Genomic DNA, 19,967 nt, shown 5'->3' with positions numbered 1-19,967 from the left:
AATACATGCTGCTGCTGCTGCTGCTGCTGCTGCTGCTGCTGCTGCTGCTGCTGCTGCTGCTGCTGCTGCTGCTGAGGAGGAGGAGGAGGAGGAGGAGGAGGAGGAGGAGGAGGAGGAGGAGGAGCAATCATGCAAAATATGAAAAAAATCAATGATGACTATTTAATTAGAAATTAAATACAGTGCATTGTAGGAACGTTCTAAATTTCGTTTTAATAAATCTGAACTGTGCAAACACGCGTTATATTGACATTGATCGACTTATATCTTTTAATAAACTGAAAGATTTTAAAACATAGCCATAGACATGACAATTAAGTCAATTTAAGAATTTCACTTCGCCCTTCAGTTGTGAATGACTTTAAGTATTATGTAATTCCTCTCCGTACAAGATATCTATTACTATTTCCACGTAATCAGATTAACACACAAATTTACCTGCGGGAGCCTCCGAGAAATGAAGTGTATACGATACATACATCCTCAAATCAGAAGAATGTTAAATTATCTAGTTACAGAATAATTTGGACACTATGATATCACCGTGCTGGTAAGAGTATACTTGAACATGTTTACTTTTTTTCAGAATAGTTTTTATTCAATGCTTAAAAACTTGAAAATTATTAATACAAGTATAGTAGGGTCTGGAATGATGGGATCCTTAATTTCTGTATTCTTTCATTTTTTTACTTATCATTCTCTATTCTTTATATGTATCGCACATTATTTTGTATTCTTTATATTGTAGCACCCCATTATTTTCAATCCATTCTGTACAATTAAGCACCCCATTATTCTCAGTTTATTCTTTATATTTTATAGCACCCCATAATTTTCAGTCCATTCTGTACATTTTAGCACCCCATTATTTTCTATTCTTTATATCTTATCACCCCATTATTCTCAGTCTATTCTTTATATTTTAGCACCCCATTATTCTCTATTCTTTATATTTTAGCACCGCATTATTTTATACTTTTTTTATATTTTAGCACTCTTAATTTTTTAAGTTCTTTTTTCCTTTTTCTCAACTCTTTATTTTTATTGCCCATTAATCTATTCTTAAGTTATATAATTAAGGACCCCATCATTCTCTATTCTTTATATTGTAGCAACCCATTATTTTCTATTGTTTATTTTTCTCTATTGTTTATTTCCCCCCTTTATTCTGCACTTATTGCCCCTCATTCTCTATTCTGTAAATCCCTTCCGAACCCACATGTAGAGGAAGCAAGATTCTATTTTTGAACTGGAAATTTGGAATTTTGGATTTTTGTTCACCTATATCGTTAAAAAGTTAAGGTTTAAATTCCAAATTACATAATGGATGTTGGCGATTCTAGATGTTCACGAAAATCAATAAAAACAAACTATCATAGGCCGTGTCAGTTTATTTCTTTTTGCGTCTAGTTAGCTTTTACATCCCCCTTCCCCCTTATAAACTATTCAGTTTGACCCAACAAAAACTTACCAGCCAGAAAGAACAACACATGGAAATAAGCCCCCCTTTTTTTCCCTATAAAGACACACAATCTTTTATTCGAAAAGTCAACATCAATCTTGTTAAAAAATTTGATCCTGTTAACAACTCAAAAAGTAAGATGTTTCTTCTGAACTAAATAATAATCAAGAATAAACCTGTTGAAAAAAACAATCAAATTTCTTGATTATTTACAAATGGATTATGTTTCACCTTCTTTAATCGCAACCTTTTGTCCTACTGTTACATCAATTGTTATTACTTGTGAATGAACATACAATTTCTACTTATGTTTCATATACTATCTTAAAATATTTGTCAAAAGAAAATTATCTATTCTTTTCTCTCCGTTTATTCACTTTCAGAAAAATGTCTTCAAATACAATTATATTGTTTACACAAACCTTGAACCTTAGGCAATTGCCTATCATTTGTACCTAGTGTAGACAAAAGCTTTGCCGTAGGGACGTTTTTATGAATTAAAGTCGGAGGGGGTAGGGTCACCCATAGATGTACATCTATGGGTCACCATACCCCAACTTTGGACCGTTTCCCCGATTATAATTACAATGCAATGTTAAAATGAAATAGTTCGTATTGTTGTGATTGCATTCTTTTCTTGTTAATTTAAATCAGTGTAAAGAAATTGTTCTTCTGATTTCGGGTTTTCCGTCTGTTCCCCGAGTATTTTTAAATATGCCTTCTTGAAAAGCTTTGATTTGAAAAATTTGTCTGTTAAAGTAGCTAAAATCTTTATATCCATTCATATATCGTGTCACATGTGTCATTGTCACATAAAACACATTTCCTATTGAAATGTAAAGTTTTCAATCATTCCTAACGAAAACTTGATATTTATTATCTTTTATTTCAACTTATAATTCTGACTGCAGAATTCTGTATTTTACGTTCCAAAATCGGTATATTGTTTTCTTTTAAAAAGCATATAAGCATGTGGATTTAATTTCATCTTTACACTAGTTAAGAATGGTCTATTTTTATTATTTATTCACTATTATCACGATTATAAGGACAAACCGTTTCTACTCAAATGTAATCAGAAAAGGGAGAGGAGAATCTAAAAGGAATGTTGAAAATTCTATAAGAGATGCCCTGTGGTCAAGAACAATTATATTGTCTTGAATATATAAATAAATAAATAAATAAACAGTTTTCAATAAATAGTCTTTGTGAAAATATATTGCATTTCGTCTTCCTATACTGGAAATGATTGTCATCAGATTTCAAAGAACGTTTCATGTTAATGCAAGTCTTCGGTTTTCAGGCATGATCAGTTTGTTGCGTATTTCTTATTGTTCGCTGCCTTATTGTTCGCTAGCTTGATACACCTTATTGTTCGCTGGCTTGTTGTTCGCTAGCTTGGGTCTGGTTCATTTTCATCATAAATTCCCCTATCTCTAATGTCTTTGAAGAAACATATCCACCAATCCGAAATTGTTTCCTGAGAATACTTCACCAAGTTTCTATCCGTTCGTTACTACTACTCTTTCCATATATAAAACTTTTGAACCTTGACGCTGTATCATCGTCACTGAACCTGAAATACGTTTGCAAAACTTCCACTAAACTGTTTTCTGTACCACGGTCTGTCCTGATGAGTCTTGCAGTTACATTCAGTCTTTTAAGACATTGTTAGTAATATGATGCAATAACATTAGGGTTATTAATTGAGGGTCCTACCTCGAGCCATAAAATTCGTCTCGAATACCCATCGATACAGCCGAGTATAGCAAACCCATAAGGTTTTAGTTTGTCATATCCATCAATGTGCCAAAGGAAGTTTAAACCCAAATTGATGTATTGTCTTCTCTGAAGTCTATGTTTTTGTCTCATTTGAACAGATTCGGGTTCTATGACTCGCAATGCCCGCATTACTGTTTCTCTTTTCACATTTATCTTATAGAGGGTCTTGAGACGTTTCCATGTCGTTCTATAGCCGCCTATAAATCCGTGTACTTCTCTATCTTCTAAAATTGCTTGAACGATAGTTTCTACTGAATCGTCTTCACGTCGTCGATACAGCTTTAGCTTTTTCAATATCCCTTTTAAAAATAATAATAAACTATTAATTATCACTATTTCTACCGATATTATTTTTATTATTCTTGTTACTATTATCATTATTATTATTATTATCTCAACGCTTAAAATGTAAGAAATGGATACTTACGAATCGGCTTGACATCTTCTGGACATCAAATACACAAATCACTCGATAATTATCAGATTTCAAATACCTTAAGCTTGCACTAATTAATTTACACAACAGGGAATGTTATTAACACATGTTTACAGATAAAATATTATCAGCGTATGGATTGTGCGACTACAGGAGGATAGTTTTAGATACGAGTCCGATAAAGTGATGAATGATTTTAGGTCCGATTACTGTAAACATATCTTTATCGGACACGCATTTATTGCTTTTACAGTCAAGATGTCGACCTGGATTCACACTAATAGTGAAGAACTGGTTAATTTAATGTTAAATGGTTTTTCGTTTTTTTTTCGAACAAGATACATTCGGGGGGGGGGGGGGGGGGGGGCGTATTATCGTTTAATGGACATGTTTTGAGGGAGTTAATGGAAGAAAAGGAATAAAAACGGCTTTCGTACATGCTGCTGCTGCTGCTGCTGCTGTTGCGGAGGAGGAGGAGGAGGAGGAGGAGGAGGAGCAATCATGCAAAATATGAAAAAAATCAATGATGACTATTTAATTAGAAATTAAATACAGTGCATTGTAGGAACGTTCTAAATTTCGTTTTAATAAATCTGAACTGTGTAAACACGCGTTATATTGACATTGATCGACTGATATCTTTTAATCAACTGAAAGATTTTAAAACATAGCCATAGACATGACAAGTCAATTTAAAAATTCCACTTTGTCCTTCAGCTGTGAATGGCTTTAAGTATTATGTAATTCCTCTCCGTACAAGATATTTATTACTATTTCCACGTTATCAAATTTACCTGCGGGAGCCTCCGAGAAATTAAGTGTATACGATACATACATCCACAAATCAGAAGAATGTTAAATAATCTAGTTACAAACTAATTTGGACATTATGATATCACCGTGCTGGTAAGAGTATACTTGTACATGTTTACTTTTCTCAGAATAGTTTTTATTCAATGCTTAAAAACTTGAAAATTACTAATACAAGTATAGCGTGTATAGTATAGGGTCTGGAATGATGGGATCCTTAATTTCTTTATTCTTTCATTTTGTATGCCCGTCATTCTCTATTCTTTATATGTATCGCACATTATTTTCTATTCTTTATATTTTAGCACCCCATTATTTTCAGTCCATTCTGTACAATTAAGCACCCCATTATTCTCAGTCTATTCTTTATATTTTAGCAACCAATTATTTTCAGTCCATTCTGTACATTTTTGAACCCCATTATTTTCTATTCTTAATATTAAAAAACCCATTATTCTCAGTCTATTCTTTATATTTTAGCACCCCATTATTCTCTATTCTTTATATTTTAGCGCCGCATTATTTTATACTTTTTTTTATTTTAGCACTCCATTATTCTTTATTTTTTAAGTTCTTTTTTCCTTTTTCTGTATTCTTTATTTTTATATCCCATTAATCTATTCTTTATATTTTAGCACCCCATCATTCTCTATTCTTGATATTTCATCCCCCCCTATAATTCTCTTTTCTTTATATTGTAGCAACCCATTATTTTCTATTGTTTCTTTTTCTCTATTCTTTATTTCCCCCCTTTGTTCTGCACTTGTTGCCCATCATTCTCTATTCTGTAAACCCCTTTCGAACCCACATGTAGAGGAAGCAAGAATCTATTTTTTAACTGTAAATTTGGAATTTTGGATTTTTTTTTCACCTATATCGTTCAAAAGTTAAGGTTTAAATTCCAAATTACATAATGGATGTTGGCAATTCTAGATGTTCACGAAAATCAATAAAAACAAACTATCATAGGCCGTGTAAGTTTATTTGTTTTTGCGTCTAGTTACCTTTTTCATCTCCCCCTATTTTCCCTTATAAACTATTCAGTTTGACCCAACAAAAACTTACCAGGCAGAAAGAACAACACATGGAAATACCCCCCCCCCCCTTCTTTTTTCTTCTATAAAGACACACAATATTTTATTCGAAAAGTCAACATCAATCTTGTTAAAAAATTTGATCCTGCTAACAACTCAAAAAGTAAGATGTTTCTTCTGAACCAAATAATAAGCAAGGACAAACCTGTTGAAAAAAAAATCAAATTTCTTGATTATTTACAAATGGATTATTTTTCACCTTCTATAATCGCAACCTTTTGTCTGTTACATCAATTGTTATTACTTGTGAATGAACATACAATTTCTACTTATGTTTCATATACTATCTTAAAATATTTGTCAAAAGAAAATTATCTATTCTTTTCTCTCCGTTTATTCACTTTCAGAAAAATGTCTTCAAATACAATTATATTGTTTACACAAACCAATACGGGTCTCTATCATATATGGTACAGTGCATAGTCGTATACAAAGTTCTACATCTAGTACAATGGCCAACGAGGAAAGTCACTGATTAGGGGATAGCTACAATACAACTTTAAATATAAACTCATCATAGACACCAGGACTGAAATTTTATACTTACGCCAGACACGCGCCTCGTCCACATTTAGGACCCTGTACCGGATACCCTCCACAATACTGTCAGACTAGGACTGCATGCCTCTAAGGCAACTGTGGTAGTCGCAGGAGGTGAAAATAATGGACAACGAAATAAAGATTAGAAAATAATGGTGTGCTCAAATATAAAGATTAGAAAATAATGGTGTGCTAAAATATAAAGATTAGAAAATAATGGTGTGCTAAAATATAAAGATTAGAAAATAATGGTGTGCTAAAATATAAAGAATAAGGAATAAAGGGTGAAAAAGGAACAAATGGCCTATTAACTATCCACAGAAATGAATACCTCAAAATCAGACCCTCTTGTAAAGTAGAGGCCATAAATACGTATACCTCATGTGCCATGTGGTAACTAAATTGTACTAAGGCGTGAAATGTAATATTTTGTCTGGCCTAAAGTGGTGAGATATGAAATTCAAACACTTAGATTTTAAATTAAAACGGGGATTTATTTACTTTTGGTCAAATACATTATGTAATATTCTTGCTAAACTGGATCATATCAAAAGACGGAAAATCATTGACTTTGACTTTGACTTTGACGTTAGAAATGTATTATGAAAAATGTTAATATTTTAAGTACGAACTTATACAATTTTGAGTAAGAATTGATTCGATGTAGAAAATGCGTTAACTACTATGTCTAATTTTTTATATACCGTTTTCTTTAACACATATATAACAGAAATATTTCCGTAACAAAGTACTTCTCTCTCTTGTTATATGAATAAAATGCGATATGGGGTAAATATCAATGAGACAGCAACCATTCAACACAAACATGACAAGAGTTACATGTATCTAGAGGTTGATAAATACGGTCCTCCACAAAAGACAAATGTCTGTTCAATAACTGTAAGTTCTGAAATGTTTGCAATTTCTTTTTTGTTCTTGTCATTGCGACGGGATTTGTGTCTTTAACTCGCATTTTTAATTTTGATAATATTGTTTGCATGTAGCACTTACTGAATGCAAACATAATTCATGCCTTTTTTGTCCATTCTTTAAAAGTCGCAAAAAAAAAAAAAAAAATGCACGCAATTGTTTCTGAATTTGCTGATGTGAATGTCTTGCCCATTTTTACAAACCCTATAACAGGCTTAGGCACGACATAATAAGAGATGTCTATTTTACGGGACTGTATACTTTTTTTATGTTTGTCGGCGGCGAACAGTTAGTGTCGTCTGTCATACATGTGCTTGTTAAATGGCAGTAGAATAAAATTTAGATATCGATAAGCGTGACTTCAATCTAATAGTCCCCCCAAGACAACAAAAAGGATTGAGTCCCACGACAATATGTGTTACTGATAACTGGCAATATTATGAGCTTAATGTCGTTAACACTGCAAATGAATTAAACAGAGACCATCACAGTCTTCGGACATTCGGAAGTTTGATACATGCACGACAATATAAACAACCCCTGACGTGGTTCCCGACATTCGGAAGGTTGATACATGCACCACAATGTAAACAACTCCTGACGTGGTTCCCGACATTCGGAAGTTTGATACATGTACGACAATGTAAACAACCCCTGACGTGGTTCCCGACATTCGGAAGGTTGATACATGTACCACAATGTAAACAACCCCTGACATGGTTCCCGACATTCGGAAGTTTGATACATGTACGACAATGTAAACAACCCCTGACGTGGTTCCCGACATTCGGAAGTTTGATACATGTACGACAATGTAAACAACCCCTGACGTGGTTCCCGACATTCGGAAGTTTGATACATGTACGATAATGTAAACAACCCCTGACGTGGTTCCCGACATTCGGAAGTTTGATACATGTACGACAATGTAAACAACCCCTGACGTGGTTCCCGACATTCGGAAGATTGATACATGCACCACAATGTAAACAACTCCTGACGTGGTTCCCGAAATTCGGAAGTTTGATACATGTACGACAATGAAAACAACCCCTGACGTGGTTCCCGACATTCGGAAGGTTGATACATGTACCACAATGTAAACAACCCCTGACGTGGTTCCCGACATTCGGAAGTTTGATACATGTACGATAATGTAAACAACCCCTGACGTGGTTCCCGACATTCGGAAGTTTGATACATGTACGACAATGTAAACAACCCCTGACGTGGTTCCCGACATTCGGAAGGTTGATACATGCACCACAATGTAAACAACCCCTGACGTGGTTCCCGACATTCGGAAGTTTGATACATGTACGACAATGTAAACAACCCCTGACGTGGTTCCCGACATTCGGAAGGTTGATACATGTACGACAATGTAAACAACCCCTGACGTGGTTCCCGACATTCGGAAGTTTGATACATGTACGACAATGTAAACAACCCCTGACGTGGTTCCCGACATTCGGAAGTTTGATACATGTACGACAGGTTGATACATGTACCACAATGTAAACAACCCCTGACGTTGTTCCCGACATTCGGAAGGCCCAGGAACGTGTGATGAGGTTAAACGTTTGTTCAAATTCCCCCTTTTCATTTTTGATAAAACTTATTATATAAAACAAATCAGTACAGGAAAAGCAAACATATGTACATAGGGGCCAGCTGAAGTTCGCCTCCGCGGGTGCGGGATTTTCTCGCTGCGTTGAAGACCCTTTGGTGGCCTTCGGCTGTGTTTTTTACTCTTTGGTCGGGTTGTTGTCTCTTTGACACGTTCCCCATTGCCATTCTCTATTTTACATGTTTACAATTATGTAAACAAATATGTATAAACATGATCAAATATTTACATAACTTCCTCTATTATGACAATTTAACTTAAAACTTATAATGTGTTGATAATTGTATTCATGATTGTATAAATCGTTGAAACGTATCTTGCTTTTTGTTTATTCTATTTCAGAATTGGTATAGTCAGCTATAGTTAATGTTAGATTAATGGAAATTGGTGTTATATGATTTTATTTTAAATACGGTTAGGATTGAGCTTCCCCGCATTAATTCACATCAAGACGATTTTTCAAAAAGTCTGTTGCTTTACTGAAATATGCAAAAGACATGCTTGTTCTTAAAGCTTGAGGTTGCAACAACATATAATTTTTCGTATGTCTAATGTTTTTTTTTTAACAAAATCATAATATTTTTCAAGGACTCAACATCTTCAGTTTAGGCAAGAATGAATAATTGTAAATAAAATGGTAAAACAGTACTTAGTAATAAAAAGGACACTCAACGGGTTAAAGCTAAAGACATTTTCAATATCAGTGAAAGTATGTTTTTTAAACTGAATTTTACTGTACATATTGCTGTGTGTTTGTTTATTCCACATTGAATAGAGGTATAGGGGAAGGGTTTAGATCTCACAAAACATGTTTAACCCCGCCGAATTTTTGCGCCTGTTCCAAATCATGAACACCTGGCCTATGTAAGTCTTGTAGTTTTTTTGTTTTTTTTTATATTGGTTCATTTATATGTCTCTGAGTTTAGTGTGACGTTCATTTTCGCATAACTAGTACACTTTTTTGTTTATGGGGCCAGCTGAAGCCCGCCTCCGGGTGCGTGATTTTTTCGCTGTGTTGAAGACCCATTGGTGGCCATGGGCTGTTTTCTGCTCTTTGGTCAGGTTGTTGTCTCTTTGACACATTCCCCGTTTCCATTCTCAATTTTATCTGATATATATTTAGGTTATCCGCTCTAACATTCCTCTTGCTGTTGGATTTAACCTTTGCAAGACAGATAGCATTATTGATTATTGATGTCCAAAACTGTTTCCTACCTGGTGGAAGTCTAGCGGTAGCAGAAGGAGATAAGGTGATACCAGTGATAAACAATATCCGGTCGGAATATAAAGCAGACATTTCATTGGTGGCTTTATCACAAGACTGGCATTGCAGTGACCACATCTCGTTTGCGTCTCAGCACAAAGGTGCCGGTCCAGTCATTCAGCTTTTGTATGATAAATCAGGTAACAATCAACAGATCTTACTGTAAAAGAGGGGCGAAAGATACGAAAGAGACATTCAAACTCATAAGTTGAAAATAAACTGACAACGTCATGGCTAAAAAAGAAAAAGACCATCAGACAAACAATAGTACACAAAACACAACATAGAAAAATTAAGACTGAGCAACACGAACCCCACCAACTGGGTGTGATCTCAGGTGCTCCGGAAGTGTAAAAAGATCCTGCTCCACATGTGACACCCATCGTGTTGCTCATGTTAGAACAAACCCGGTAATAAGTCTAATTCAATAGGTCACATTCGAGAAAAAAGGGGGACAGGATTGTAGTTACGACATTAGGAACATATCCGCTATCATCTGTGAAACGGATAATTCTTAACGGTCAACCAACTCGTGATTACGTCCGTAAAATTTACGAAGGGATTATTTCAACTTCACCACTTGGAACTCTTGGTTTAATAGCTCCCCTGTGATCAGCAACCCTCTATCAAGGAAATCATGACAGGAAATACAAGCCCTAGAATATCGTATCAACTTGGAGATATATACTCCGTATGCAGGCACTGCTGGAATGTTTCTACATAGAAATGGAAAGCTCGCATTTTGGAAGCTAAAATCATCTCTTTTATTGTATCGTTTTAATCACGTTCTATAATTGTTAAGGAAATATCAAGCTTCTCAATGATCAAAATGAGTGTTTCTCAAACTGCTATATATCCAATGAAAATTTTCCGATGAAGTGTGTGGTTGAAGTTTTTTGAAATTTTTATATTTTTGTCAAAGGGTCAGAGTAAATATTTTGTCAACATTTTATGAAAATTAAACGAGCCAAATAATCTTATTCAAGGTGTTTGGTACCACCTTAACACGAGATCACAATATGAACCCTCAATCATCCTTGATCCGAAGTAACTGAGTTCACCATTGCTCTTTGATTGAGTAAATTTTCTTGGTAGACTGTAACAGTTATATGAATCCTTTAGTTATTATCATTTAGTTAACTTTCAATGGTATTTCTAAATGCTGTGTTGCAATGTTGAAACATCTTGATACCTTTCTTAAAGTGAGGGAAAAGAACGATACTGTGGTTCTAATCAGGTTCATATTCAACACGAGGATGAGGATACAAAGGGACGCAATCCAAAATTGCTAGTCGAAGAAAAAAGATAACAGAATGACTAAAAAAAAAAAGAAAGAATAGAAAAACAACAGTCCATTCAACGCTTCAGAGTAACATTGGGAATGCCGAACCCTAAACCAAAAAAACCGGAAATGAACTCCGGAATAATAAAACGTTCCTTCACATCCGTCACGCTACTTAAGAAATAATTCATGGGGGCTTGAATATATCGTGATTTTACCACGGGTTGGCACTTTACGGCATAAAGGGACAACCCGTGGTAAAGTCACGATATATTTAGCCCTCGTGAATTATTTCGATTCTAATAGGACAAATACGGCAATTCTTTTGGATCGAAGCGCTCTAGGTGAAGGCAAATATTTGCCGTTCCCATAAACAAACGCACTATTCAATTGACGTAAAAGAACGAAGCAAACTGAATTAGTGACATGCTTAAACTATTTACAATAATGTAATTAAATAGGTTTGGATGAATTTTATTTATATGTCTAATATGTATAAAAAAATTGGATTATAACACATTTTAGCATCGTTTGTTTACGTTTCCTTGTTGTGATGATTTTCGGTTTCACATGCGTGTATTTTCCCGTAAAATCCTCATATTCTTACGTCATCGTTGTATGACGTCGGGTAGCTCATTCATAAAAAAGCATATGACGTTGGAGTACGATCGGAACAGCCAAAACAATATATTCATGTATTGAGTGTACTCAAAGCGTATGAAGAACGTCATGTTAGAATCCGAATTATAAATCCATTGCAGATACGGATCCAAGCGTCAAATAATTTTACGTCCTAAAATGCAAAGCGTGGACACATGAACTGTATTTTAATCAGATTAAGGCCTTCAAAATAGAGTAAAAACGGGCACTGTAATTTAAAGACGGTCCTCAGCACCGGTCTGAGCAAAATTCTCACTATATTCTCTCCAACGCTGTTACGACTAAAGAAATGTTGATTTCTTATCATATAATGCATTTTCTATGGTATTTCAAACGCTGTTTTTCGAGGCTGAAACATGTTGGTACATTTCTTGAAGTGAGAGAAATGAACAAAATTATATTAAGGTTTCAAGGGGACACTTGGTATTTTTTTTTATAGATATAGGAAGATGTGGTATAAGTGCCAACGAGACAACTCTCCATCCAAGTTACAATTTATAAAAGTAAACCATTATAGGTCAAGGTACGGCCTTCAACACGGAGCATTGGCTCACACCGAACAGCAAGCTATGTCGGTTAAAACCTTTTTAAGATACGACTTCTATCGTCAAATTATTGTACGTCCTAAGGGCGCTACCATTTGATATTTATGGGGGGGGGGGGGGGCTATGATGAAATTTGAAAAAAGGCAGGACAGGAGTTTTGAGAAAAAGAAGGCAGGATGACAATTTATGTAAAAAAAAGTCAGGATAAACTAATAAAAAAAAAAGGCAGGACAGAGATTACAACTGAAAAAAATGCAAGACAAAATTTTTCATCCTAGCCCCACCCCACATTAAAATCAAATGGTAGCTCCCTAAAAACAAAAGAGAGTTGACTGCAGCAGGATTGTCTGATCGTATTTTGAACTAACCTAAAAAAAGATTCAACAACAATGCTAGATTGATGTTAAACGTCCAGTGACACATATTACATGTATATAAAAACGAGAAAAATGGTAATGTTATATGAATATGCACCTTGCTTTGTACATTTTTTATTTTTCTCCTTACATTACACGCATCATAGCCTAGTATATTGCTTGTGCCCACACGGAAAATAATAAAAGAGGGTCAAAATTTTAACTACTGCTATTGTAATATAGTATGGAAAAGAGCAAGAACACATTACATAAGTGAAAGAAAGTTAACTTTAACAGAATATTTACTGAAAAATTAAAACACAACAACAACAAAATTAGAAAAAAGGGGGGTCCGTTCCCCATGCGCCAGTGACCCAGATTATTGCGCCACACTGTTCTAACATGACTATCCTTGAGTTTACCCACTTCTGACTTCGGACAGGAACATGTTCATTTCAAAGAGGATCGACATTTCAATTGACCATTTGCTGCCATATTTCACGTAGGAAAACGATTATCACTGTTCTGGTGCAGTAAATAATTCTAGTAGATAATTATATGAACCCTGTGTGTTGTTTTCGACAGCAAAATGTTATGTTTTTGACATGATGGGGTGATTAAATAATATAAATGGCAGTTTTATGTTTACGAAGAAAGTTTTATCAAAGTGTTTCCTATAATTTGAGTGATGGTGAATTGTTTCGTTAATACTTCAACCTTTAATTGTCCCATACTTAAAAATCTTAAAATGCTCAAAGTACTTGTACATTTCTCCTCATTATTAACTATACTGTGAAGATTCTATTTCCGTTTTTAACCGCCCTTCCTAATTTCAGCAGTTTTATTTTAAAATTCAATATATGCGGTTTTTCTTCAAGTACATGTAGCAGAAATTATATTTTTTTAATCGAGTTTAGACATGTAGATATACATGTCTGTTTTTTCTTGTGTTTGATCTAAAAGCAATAATCTCATTATGTTATTTATTTCCAGACTAACCCTTCCGGGGCACTTGCTGGCTGACTCTCTGGTTCACTGCCTGGTAATTTACGGAGTTCATGTAGCTCACTATGCAGTTCTTTGTATAAAATGTTACTGTTTACATATGTCGCCCCTTGGTACCTTTCCTCCTTTTTATGGAATATTACAGTTTATGTTCCCTGACAAAATTATCAGATAAAGCTGTCAAGAAAGATAGTGATTGATCACTAATTGCTTTACATCCAGTGGCAAATATTTTATGCATATTCCGAATTTATTGCTGATTTCCTAACATTCAGTGGCACATTTTTTATGCATATTCGTTCTGAATAGGATGATTTTTTGTCAATGGACGTTAACCAATTAGCAATTAATCAATCAGAATATGCATGAAATATATGCCAACTGATGTTAAGCAATCAGAAATCAATCAATCCGAATATGCATGAAATATTTGCCACTGGACTTCAAGCAATCAGCAATCAATCATTCAGAATATGCATGAAACATTTGCCACTGGACTTTCAGCAATCAGCAATTAATCAATCCGAATATGCATGAAATATTTGCCAATTGACGTTAAGCAATCAGAAATCAATCAATCCGAATATGCATGAAATATTTGCCACTGGACTTTAAACAATCAGCAATCAATCAATCCGAATATGCATGAAAAGTTTGCCACTGGACTTTAAGCGATCAGCAATCAATAAATCCGAATATGCATGAAATATTTGCCACTGCACGTTAAGTAATCAACAATCAATGAATCCAGGATGCTACCGTGTCATTGTATGACATCTAAGATTCCCTTGCAAACAAACGAAAAAGATGTAAAAGATAGAATTATAGGGTATGCATCAATCAATGAGAGAGTAGCATGCAACCCAACGACACAATAAAACAATCGACATCGATACACATGTGTCTATATACAGCATGTCAAGCTATAAATCCCAAGTCCCAAAAACAACCCAACGACATCGATACACATGTGTCTATATACATCATCCCAAGTCCCAAAAACAACCCAACGACATCGATACACATGTGTCTATATACATCATTCCAAGTCCCAAAAACAACCCAACGACATCGATACACATGTGTCTATATACATCATCCCAAGTCCAAAAAACAACCCAACGACATCGATACACATGTGTCTATATACATCATCCCAAGTCCCAAAAACAACCCAACGACATCGATACACATGTGTCTATGTACATCATCCCAAGTCCCAAAGACAACTCAACGACATCGATCCACATGTGTCTATATACATCATCCCAAGTCCCAAAAACAACCCAACGACATCGATACACATGTGTCTATATACATCATCCCAAGTCCCAAAAACAACCCAACGACATCGATACACATGTGTCTATATACATCATCCCAAGTCCAAAAAACAACCCAACGACATCGATACACATGTGTCTATATACATCATCCCAAGTCCAAAAAACAACCCAACGACATCGATACACATGTGTCTATATACATCATCCCAAGTCCCAAAGACAACTCAACGACATCGATACACATGTGTCTATATACAGCATGTCAAGCTATAAATCCCAAGTCCCTAAAAAAAGCTGTGATAACAGTTGTTCGTATTTAAATCTTTCTTTGTTTTGGTGCTAATTCGTTGTTTTGTTTACGTCGACTTGTGATTTCAGATTGCCTTTCGATTTATTCATACTTTTTTATATATTCAACTAGGTTCCCTATGTGATGAAAACAATAATTGCACTGAAGTGGCATACAATCTTACACAACACCTATGGCCCGATCATTGTGTTATAAACACTTCATCAGCTAATTTTTCACTCAGCTTAACTCAAGAGCCATCTGACATTGTTATTAGAAAAGGATATAACTGTAAGGTTAGTACTTTATAAGTTGTATGTGCTAATTTATCCATAACAAATCTCATAATCTCACGTTTATGAGGGCGAAACATGTGAACAAACGGAATGTATTATATCTGTAAAGTTGAAATCTTGCTGGCAATCTCATACTCCCACATCACAATTGTTGTATGCTTCCTATACATATGTTATAAACAGGTCGCTTTCGACATCAATTTTCAATTTGGTTAGGAGACAGAAAACAGACAACTAAATTATGTTCATGACATTTTGTATCAAGTTTTTATGGTAAGACATAAACACAACAATAACAGTAAACGTACAAAAAAATGAAATATAAGAAATATAGAAAAATAAAATCAACCAAAAACATGCGAAACACGAAAACAAATATACATCTGCTTTTCTTGTGTTTCTTTAGGTAGATTCTTATTCTGCATTTTACGACAATGGTGGTTTCCGTTATACGGAATTGCACGATAAGCTCCAGGAAGCCGGAATAGAGGCTATAATCATAACAGGACTGGCACGTGATTACTGTGTTTACTATACAGCAATGGATGCTAAGCAACTGGGTATATGTGATTTTCATTTCTGATTAATGTACCGATAAGGGGGAGAATACAATGAACGGACAGTTCGTAGTATATATAAATGTAAATTTGTTAATAAAGATGTTTTCAAATGTGCTGTTTAGATCCTTTTTGGTGTATGTTTTGTGTATTTGCGTATTCAACACTTTTTTTTTTTTCTGATGGAGGAGGATCTAGATGACCTTACATTTGTAGTTACATGTGCATATTAACAGACCTTACATGTGTATTTATATGTAGTAGCATGTATAGACTAGATATAACCTAGCCAATGGTTAGGAAAGGGTAGGCCCCTTCAAACATTTTTAATCCCGCCACTTTCTGTATGTGCCTGTCCCAAATCAGGAGCCTGTGATTCAGTTTTTGTCGTTTGTTGCTTTATATCATTTTTTCGTTCATAGTTTTGGACATAAATCAGGCTGTTAGTTTTCTCGTTTGAATCATTTTACATTTGTAATTTCGGGGCCTTTTATAGCTGACTATGCAGTAATAATTTTGCTCATCGTTGAAGGCCGTACTGTGCCCATTAGTTGTAAACTTCTTTGTCATTTAGTCTCTGTTGGAGATTGTCTTATTGGCAATCATACCACATCTTCTTATTTTTATAATACTTATTCTAATGTACGTTTTTTCTGTCATCTGCAGGATATGAAACATACGTTGTATTAGATGCGACAAGACCAGTTACCAAGGCAACAGGAGATTCTGCGGTAGCTGATATGAAAATAAAAGGTAACGTTAAATGCTAACCTATAATTGATTAATGCTTTATGTGATTAATAAACGCATATTTTACGGTGAACACACGAGTTTTACAATACCATTGAATGTTCCTAATCGGAATATAGATCATCACAGTGCGTTGTACTTTTTGTAGTTCCTTACAATAAACAGATTGAATGCATTGATCCAATTTGTACGGTTAAGCAATTGACGGATATTTTTTTCATATTTTTTCATATCTAAGAAAACAAATGGAAATTTATTTGACTTTAGCAGGTTCTGATCGGCACTATGACAAATGTTGAATTTCATTGTAAATTTCAGCATGTTAAACAAATATGAATGGCATCTGTTATGACATAACACAGAACACGCAGGGTATATTTATACATTTGTAGCGGCCCTTGTCATTCTGAAATTAATGTTCTCATAAACGACCAAGTCGTAGGTATTCTCTTTTGAACTGAATTTTGACATATCGAGGCCTTTTATATCCGACTATCTTATTCTGATATCGATGACACACTTTTAGATAGATTTTAACATTAACTTTTTAAATAACTAGCACTTTAAGCAAGTGACCATACTATTTTACTTGTCTCAAAAAGAAAATCACTTGTAAAAATTGTGTACTTGCTTTCAAAATAATTATCTGCCATTATCATCATTATAAAAAAGAAGATGTGGTATGATTGCCAATAAGACAACTCTCAACAAGAGACCAAATGACACAGAAATTAACAACTATGGGTCACCGTACGGCCTTCAACAATGAGCAAAGCCCATATCGCACAGTCAGCTATAAAAGGCCCCGAAATGACAATGTAAAACAATTCAAACGAGAAAACTAACGGCCTAATGTATGTACAAAAAATGAACGAAAAACAAATATGTAACACATAAACAAACGACAACCACTGAATTATAGGCTCCTGACTTGGGACAGGCACATACATACAGAATGTGGCGGGGTTAAACATGTTAGCAGGATCCCAACCCTCCCCCTAACCTGGGACAGTGTAACAGTACAACATAAGAACGAACTATAAAAATCAGTTGAAAGAGGCTTAACTCATCAGATGGATAAAAATACAAATAATACACATACACATGTACAAGTAGACGTGGCCGGGTACTTGTACATCCAAACAACATGCTTGATCAAATTATTCAAATGAGTGAATTTGATGTTAAAAATTGCCTCAAAATGTAAGGATGGATGTTTTTTGTTACTTTTTTTCTGACTGACTGGTAGGATTTGATATTTTGACTCGGTAAAATAACATAGAGCGGGCAATTAATTTATTGAATTATTTCAATTAATTTATTGAATTATTTTTCAGGTATTCATATTATCGAATCACCTGATGTAGCTACAGTAATTGCACAGTTGACCAGTGATGCAATACATTTACAGTCACCGTTTATAATTATGATTTCTATGATTTTATGTTTCATTAAGTGTGTCGTATGCATGTAGTAAATTGTGTATCTATTTTTGTACATGTATGTAGTAAATTGTCAAATACAAATTGATTTACTAGGGATGCACATTTGTCGGCCATTGCTTAAACCACTCAAATTCCCGTAGAAGTTTGCATCACAATTTAAAACATTTGACGTTATAATCTAAAAATGATTGTTGCATGACGGCATGAGGTTATTCGGAGACAGATCTAGGGTCATTAAATTTCAGCTAAATACCCCAGTGTAAATACAATGATCGAACGTATCATAAATGAGTACTTTTTGTCATACCTTAAAGCGGTGTACTTAATTGTTGTTGGGTATACACCATTCGGCACATGCTCAATAATTCCGTACCAAGAGTGAGGCAAATGAATCGTATTTCAAATTTTGACCTGAAGTGCTATTGATAGTTTTTTTTTATTGCAAGTAGTTAATTAAATAAGATATAGATCTAGATTTAGATAATTTTTTTTTTTAAAATGGACATGTTTCAGATATTAGACTAGTCTATTATTAAACATACAACATAAACATTATATTATAACCTATATATCATTATGATAAATAAATAAAACATGTCATTGAATTGATATTCAGTTGAAAAATGCATCAGTTTACCCCTGTAAAACTTGGAGCAATATTACTTGTTTCCGTTTTTAGTCGTCCATTAGGTCGTTATAATTGTACAGTGCAACTTCTCTAAATAGGTCCCTCTGAATACCGGTTCTCCCCTCATACCGGCCAAATCAAGAAAGTCTAGGCCAATTTGTATTCAATTTAAGGGTTATGTTACCTTATATAACCGGTCACTCCTATAAACCGGATACCGGCCGGTATTTTTGTATTAAATATGTATTGTTGAATGACGTACAACATTGTTGTTAAATATGGAACAACGATTGATAATTTAAAGGAATTTTACTGAATGATAATCAATTAAAATATTCTTTTGTTTTGAATTGAGAACAAACGCTTCAAAAGAAAGTTTTCTTATCAAATGGCAAAATCAAAAGCTCAAACACATAAACAAAATGGAAAACATCTGTCATATTCCTGACTTGGTTCAGGAATTTCCTTATGTAGAAAATATTGTAATAAACCAAGTTTTATAGTTAGCTAAACCTCTCACTTGTATGATATTAGCACAAAATTCTATTTTATACGCCAAGAAGACAGCAACCTTACGACACAAACAAATATGAACAGAAGGTCTTTTGTTACTATTGAGTTTTTATCAAAAATAACAAAGTACGCTAATTATCTATGTATCTTTTGATTACAGCATACAGAACTGAACATTTCACGCGGGGATAGATAAATATTGAAGTACTGTTCATCGGATGACCGCAAGTTATTGTGGATGTCACAAGCACTTGTCTCAGAAAAAAAATCACATATTTATACCTGAAAGTGAGGTTAATGTACAGATGTATTTTTTTCTGAGACAAGTTCTTGTGTGGAAGATAAATAAATGAAAGGGAATTCAACATCACCGTAATAACTATTATATATATATATATATATATGTA

The 19,967-nt window shown here is 34.4% G+C and overlaps 1 protein-coding gene across 3 annotated transcripts in view; it reads left to right on the top strand.

Annotated features, from left to right (window-relative positions):
• LOC127717677 (nicotinamidase-like) overlaps nt 1-19,028 on the top strand; it is a 165,781-nt gene extending 146,753 nt beyond the window's left edge. The window contains exons 1-6 of one of the 3 annotated variants that reach the window (XM_052223422.1): nt 445-550; nt 9,808-10,088; nt 15,504-15,667; nt 16,074-16,227; nt 16,891-16,977; nt 18,312-19,028. In XM_052223422.1, the coding sequence (XP_052079382.1) occupies nt 534-550; nt 9,808-10,088; nt 15,504-15,667; nt 16,074-16,227; nt 16,891-16,977; nt 18,312-18,448 (840 nt within the window). In that variant the 5' untranslated portion in view covers nt 445-533 and the 3' untranslated portion in view covers nt 18,449-19,028. Of the gene's footprint in view, nt 1-444; nt 551-4,483; nt 4,587-9,807; nt 10,089-15,503; nt 15,668-16,073; nt 16,228-16,890; nt 16,978-18,311 lie in introns of those variants that run through there. The other 2 variants (XM_052223425.1, XM_052223424.1) reach the window with 2 other exon arrangements.
• Nucleotides 19,029-19,967: the final 939 nt, after the last annotated feature.

The sequence above is a fragment of the Mytilus californianus genome, unplaced genomic scaffold, assembly GCF_021869535.1.
Source record: "Mytilus californianus isolate M0D057914Y unplaced genomic scaffold, xbMytCali1.0.p SCAF_10, whole genome shotgun sequence".
Classification (NCBI taxonomy): Eukaryota; Metazoa; Mollusca; class Bivalvia; order Mytilida; family Mytilidae; genus Mytilus; species Mytilus californianus.
This window is presented reverse-complemented; position numbering and strand designations above follow the sequence as displayed.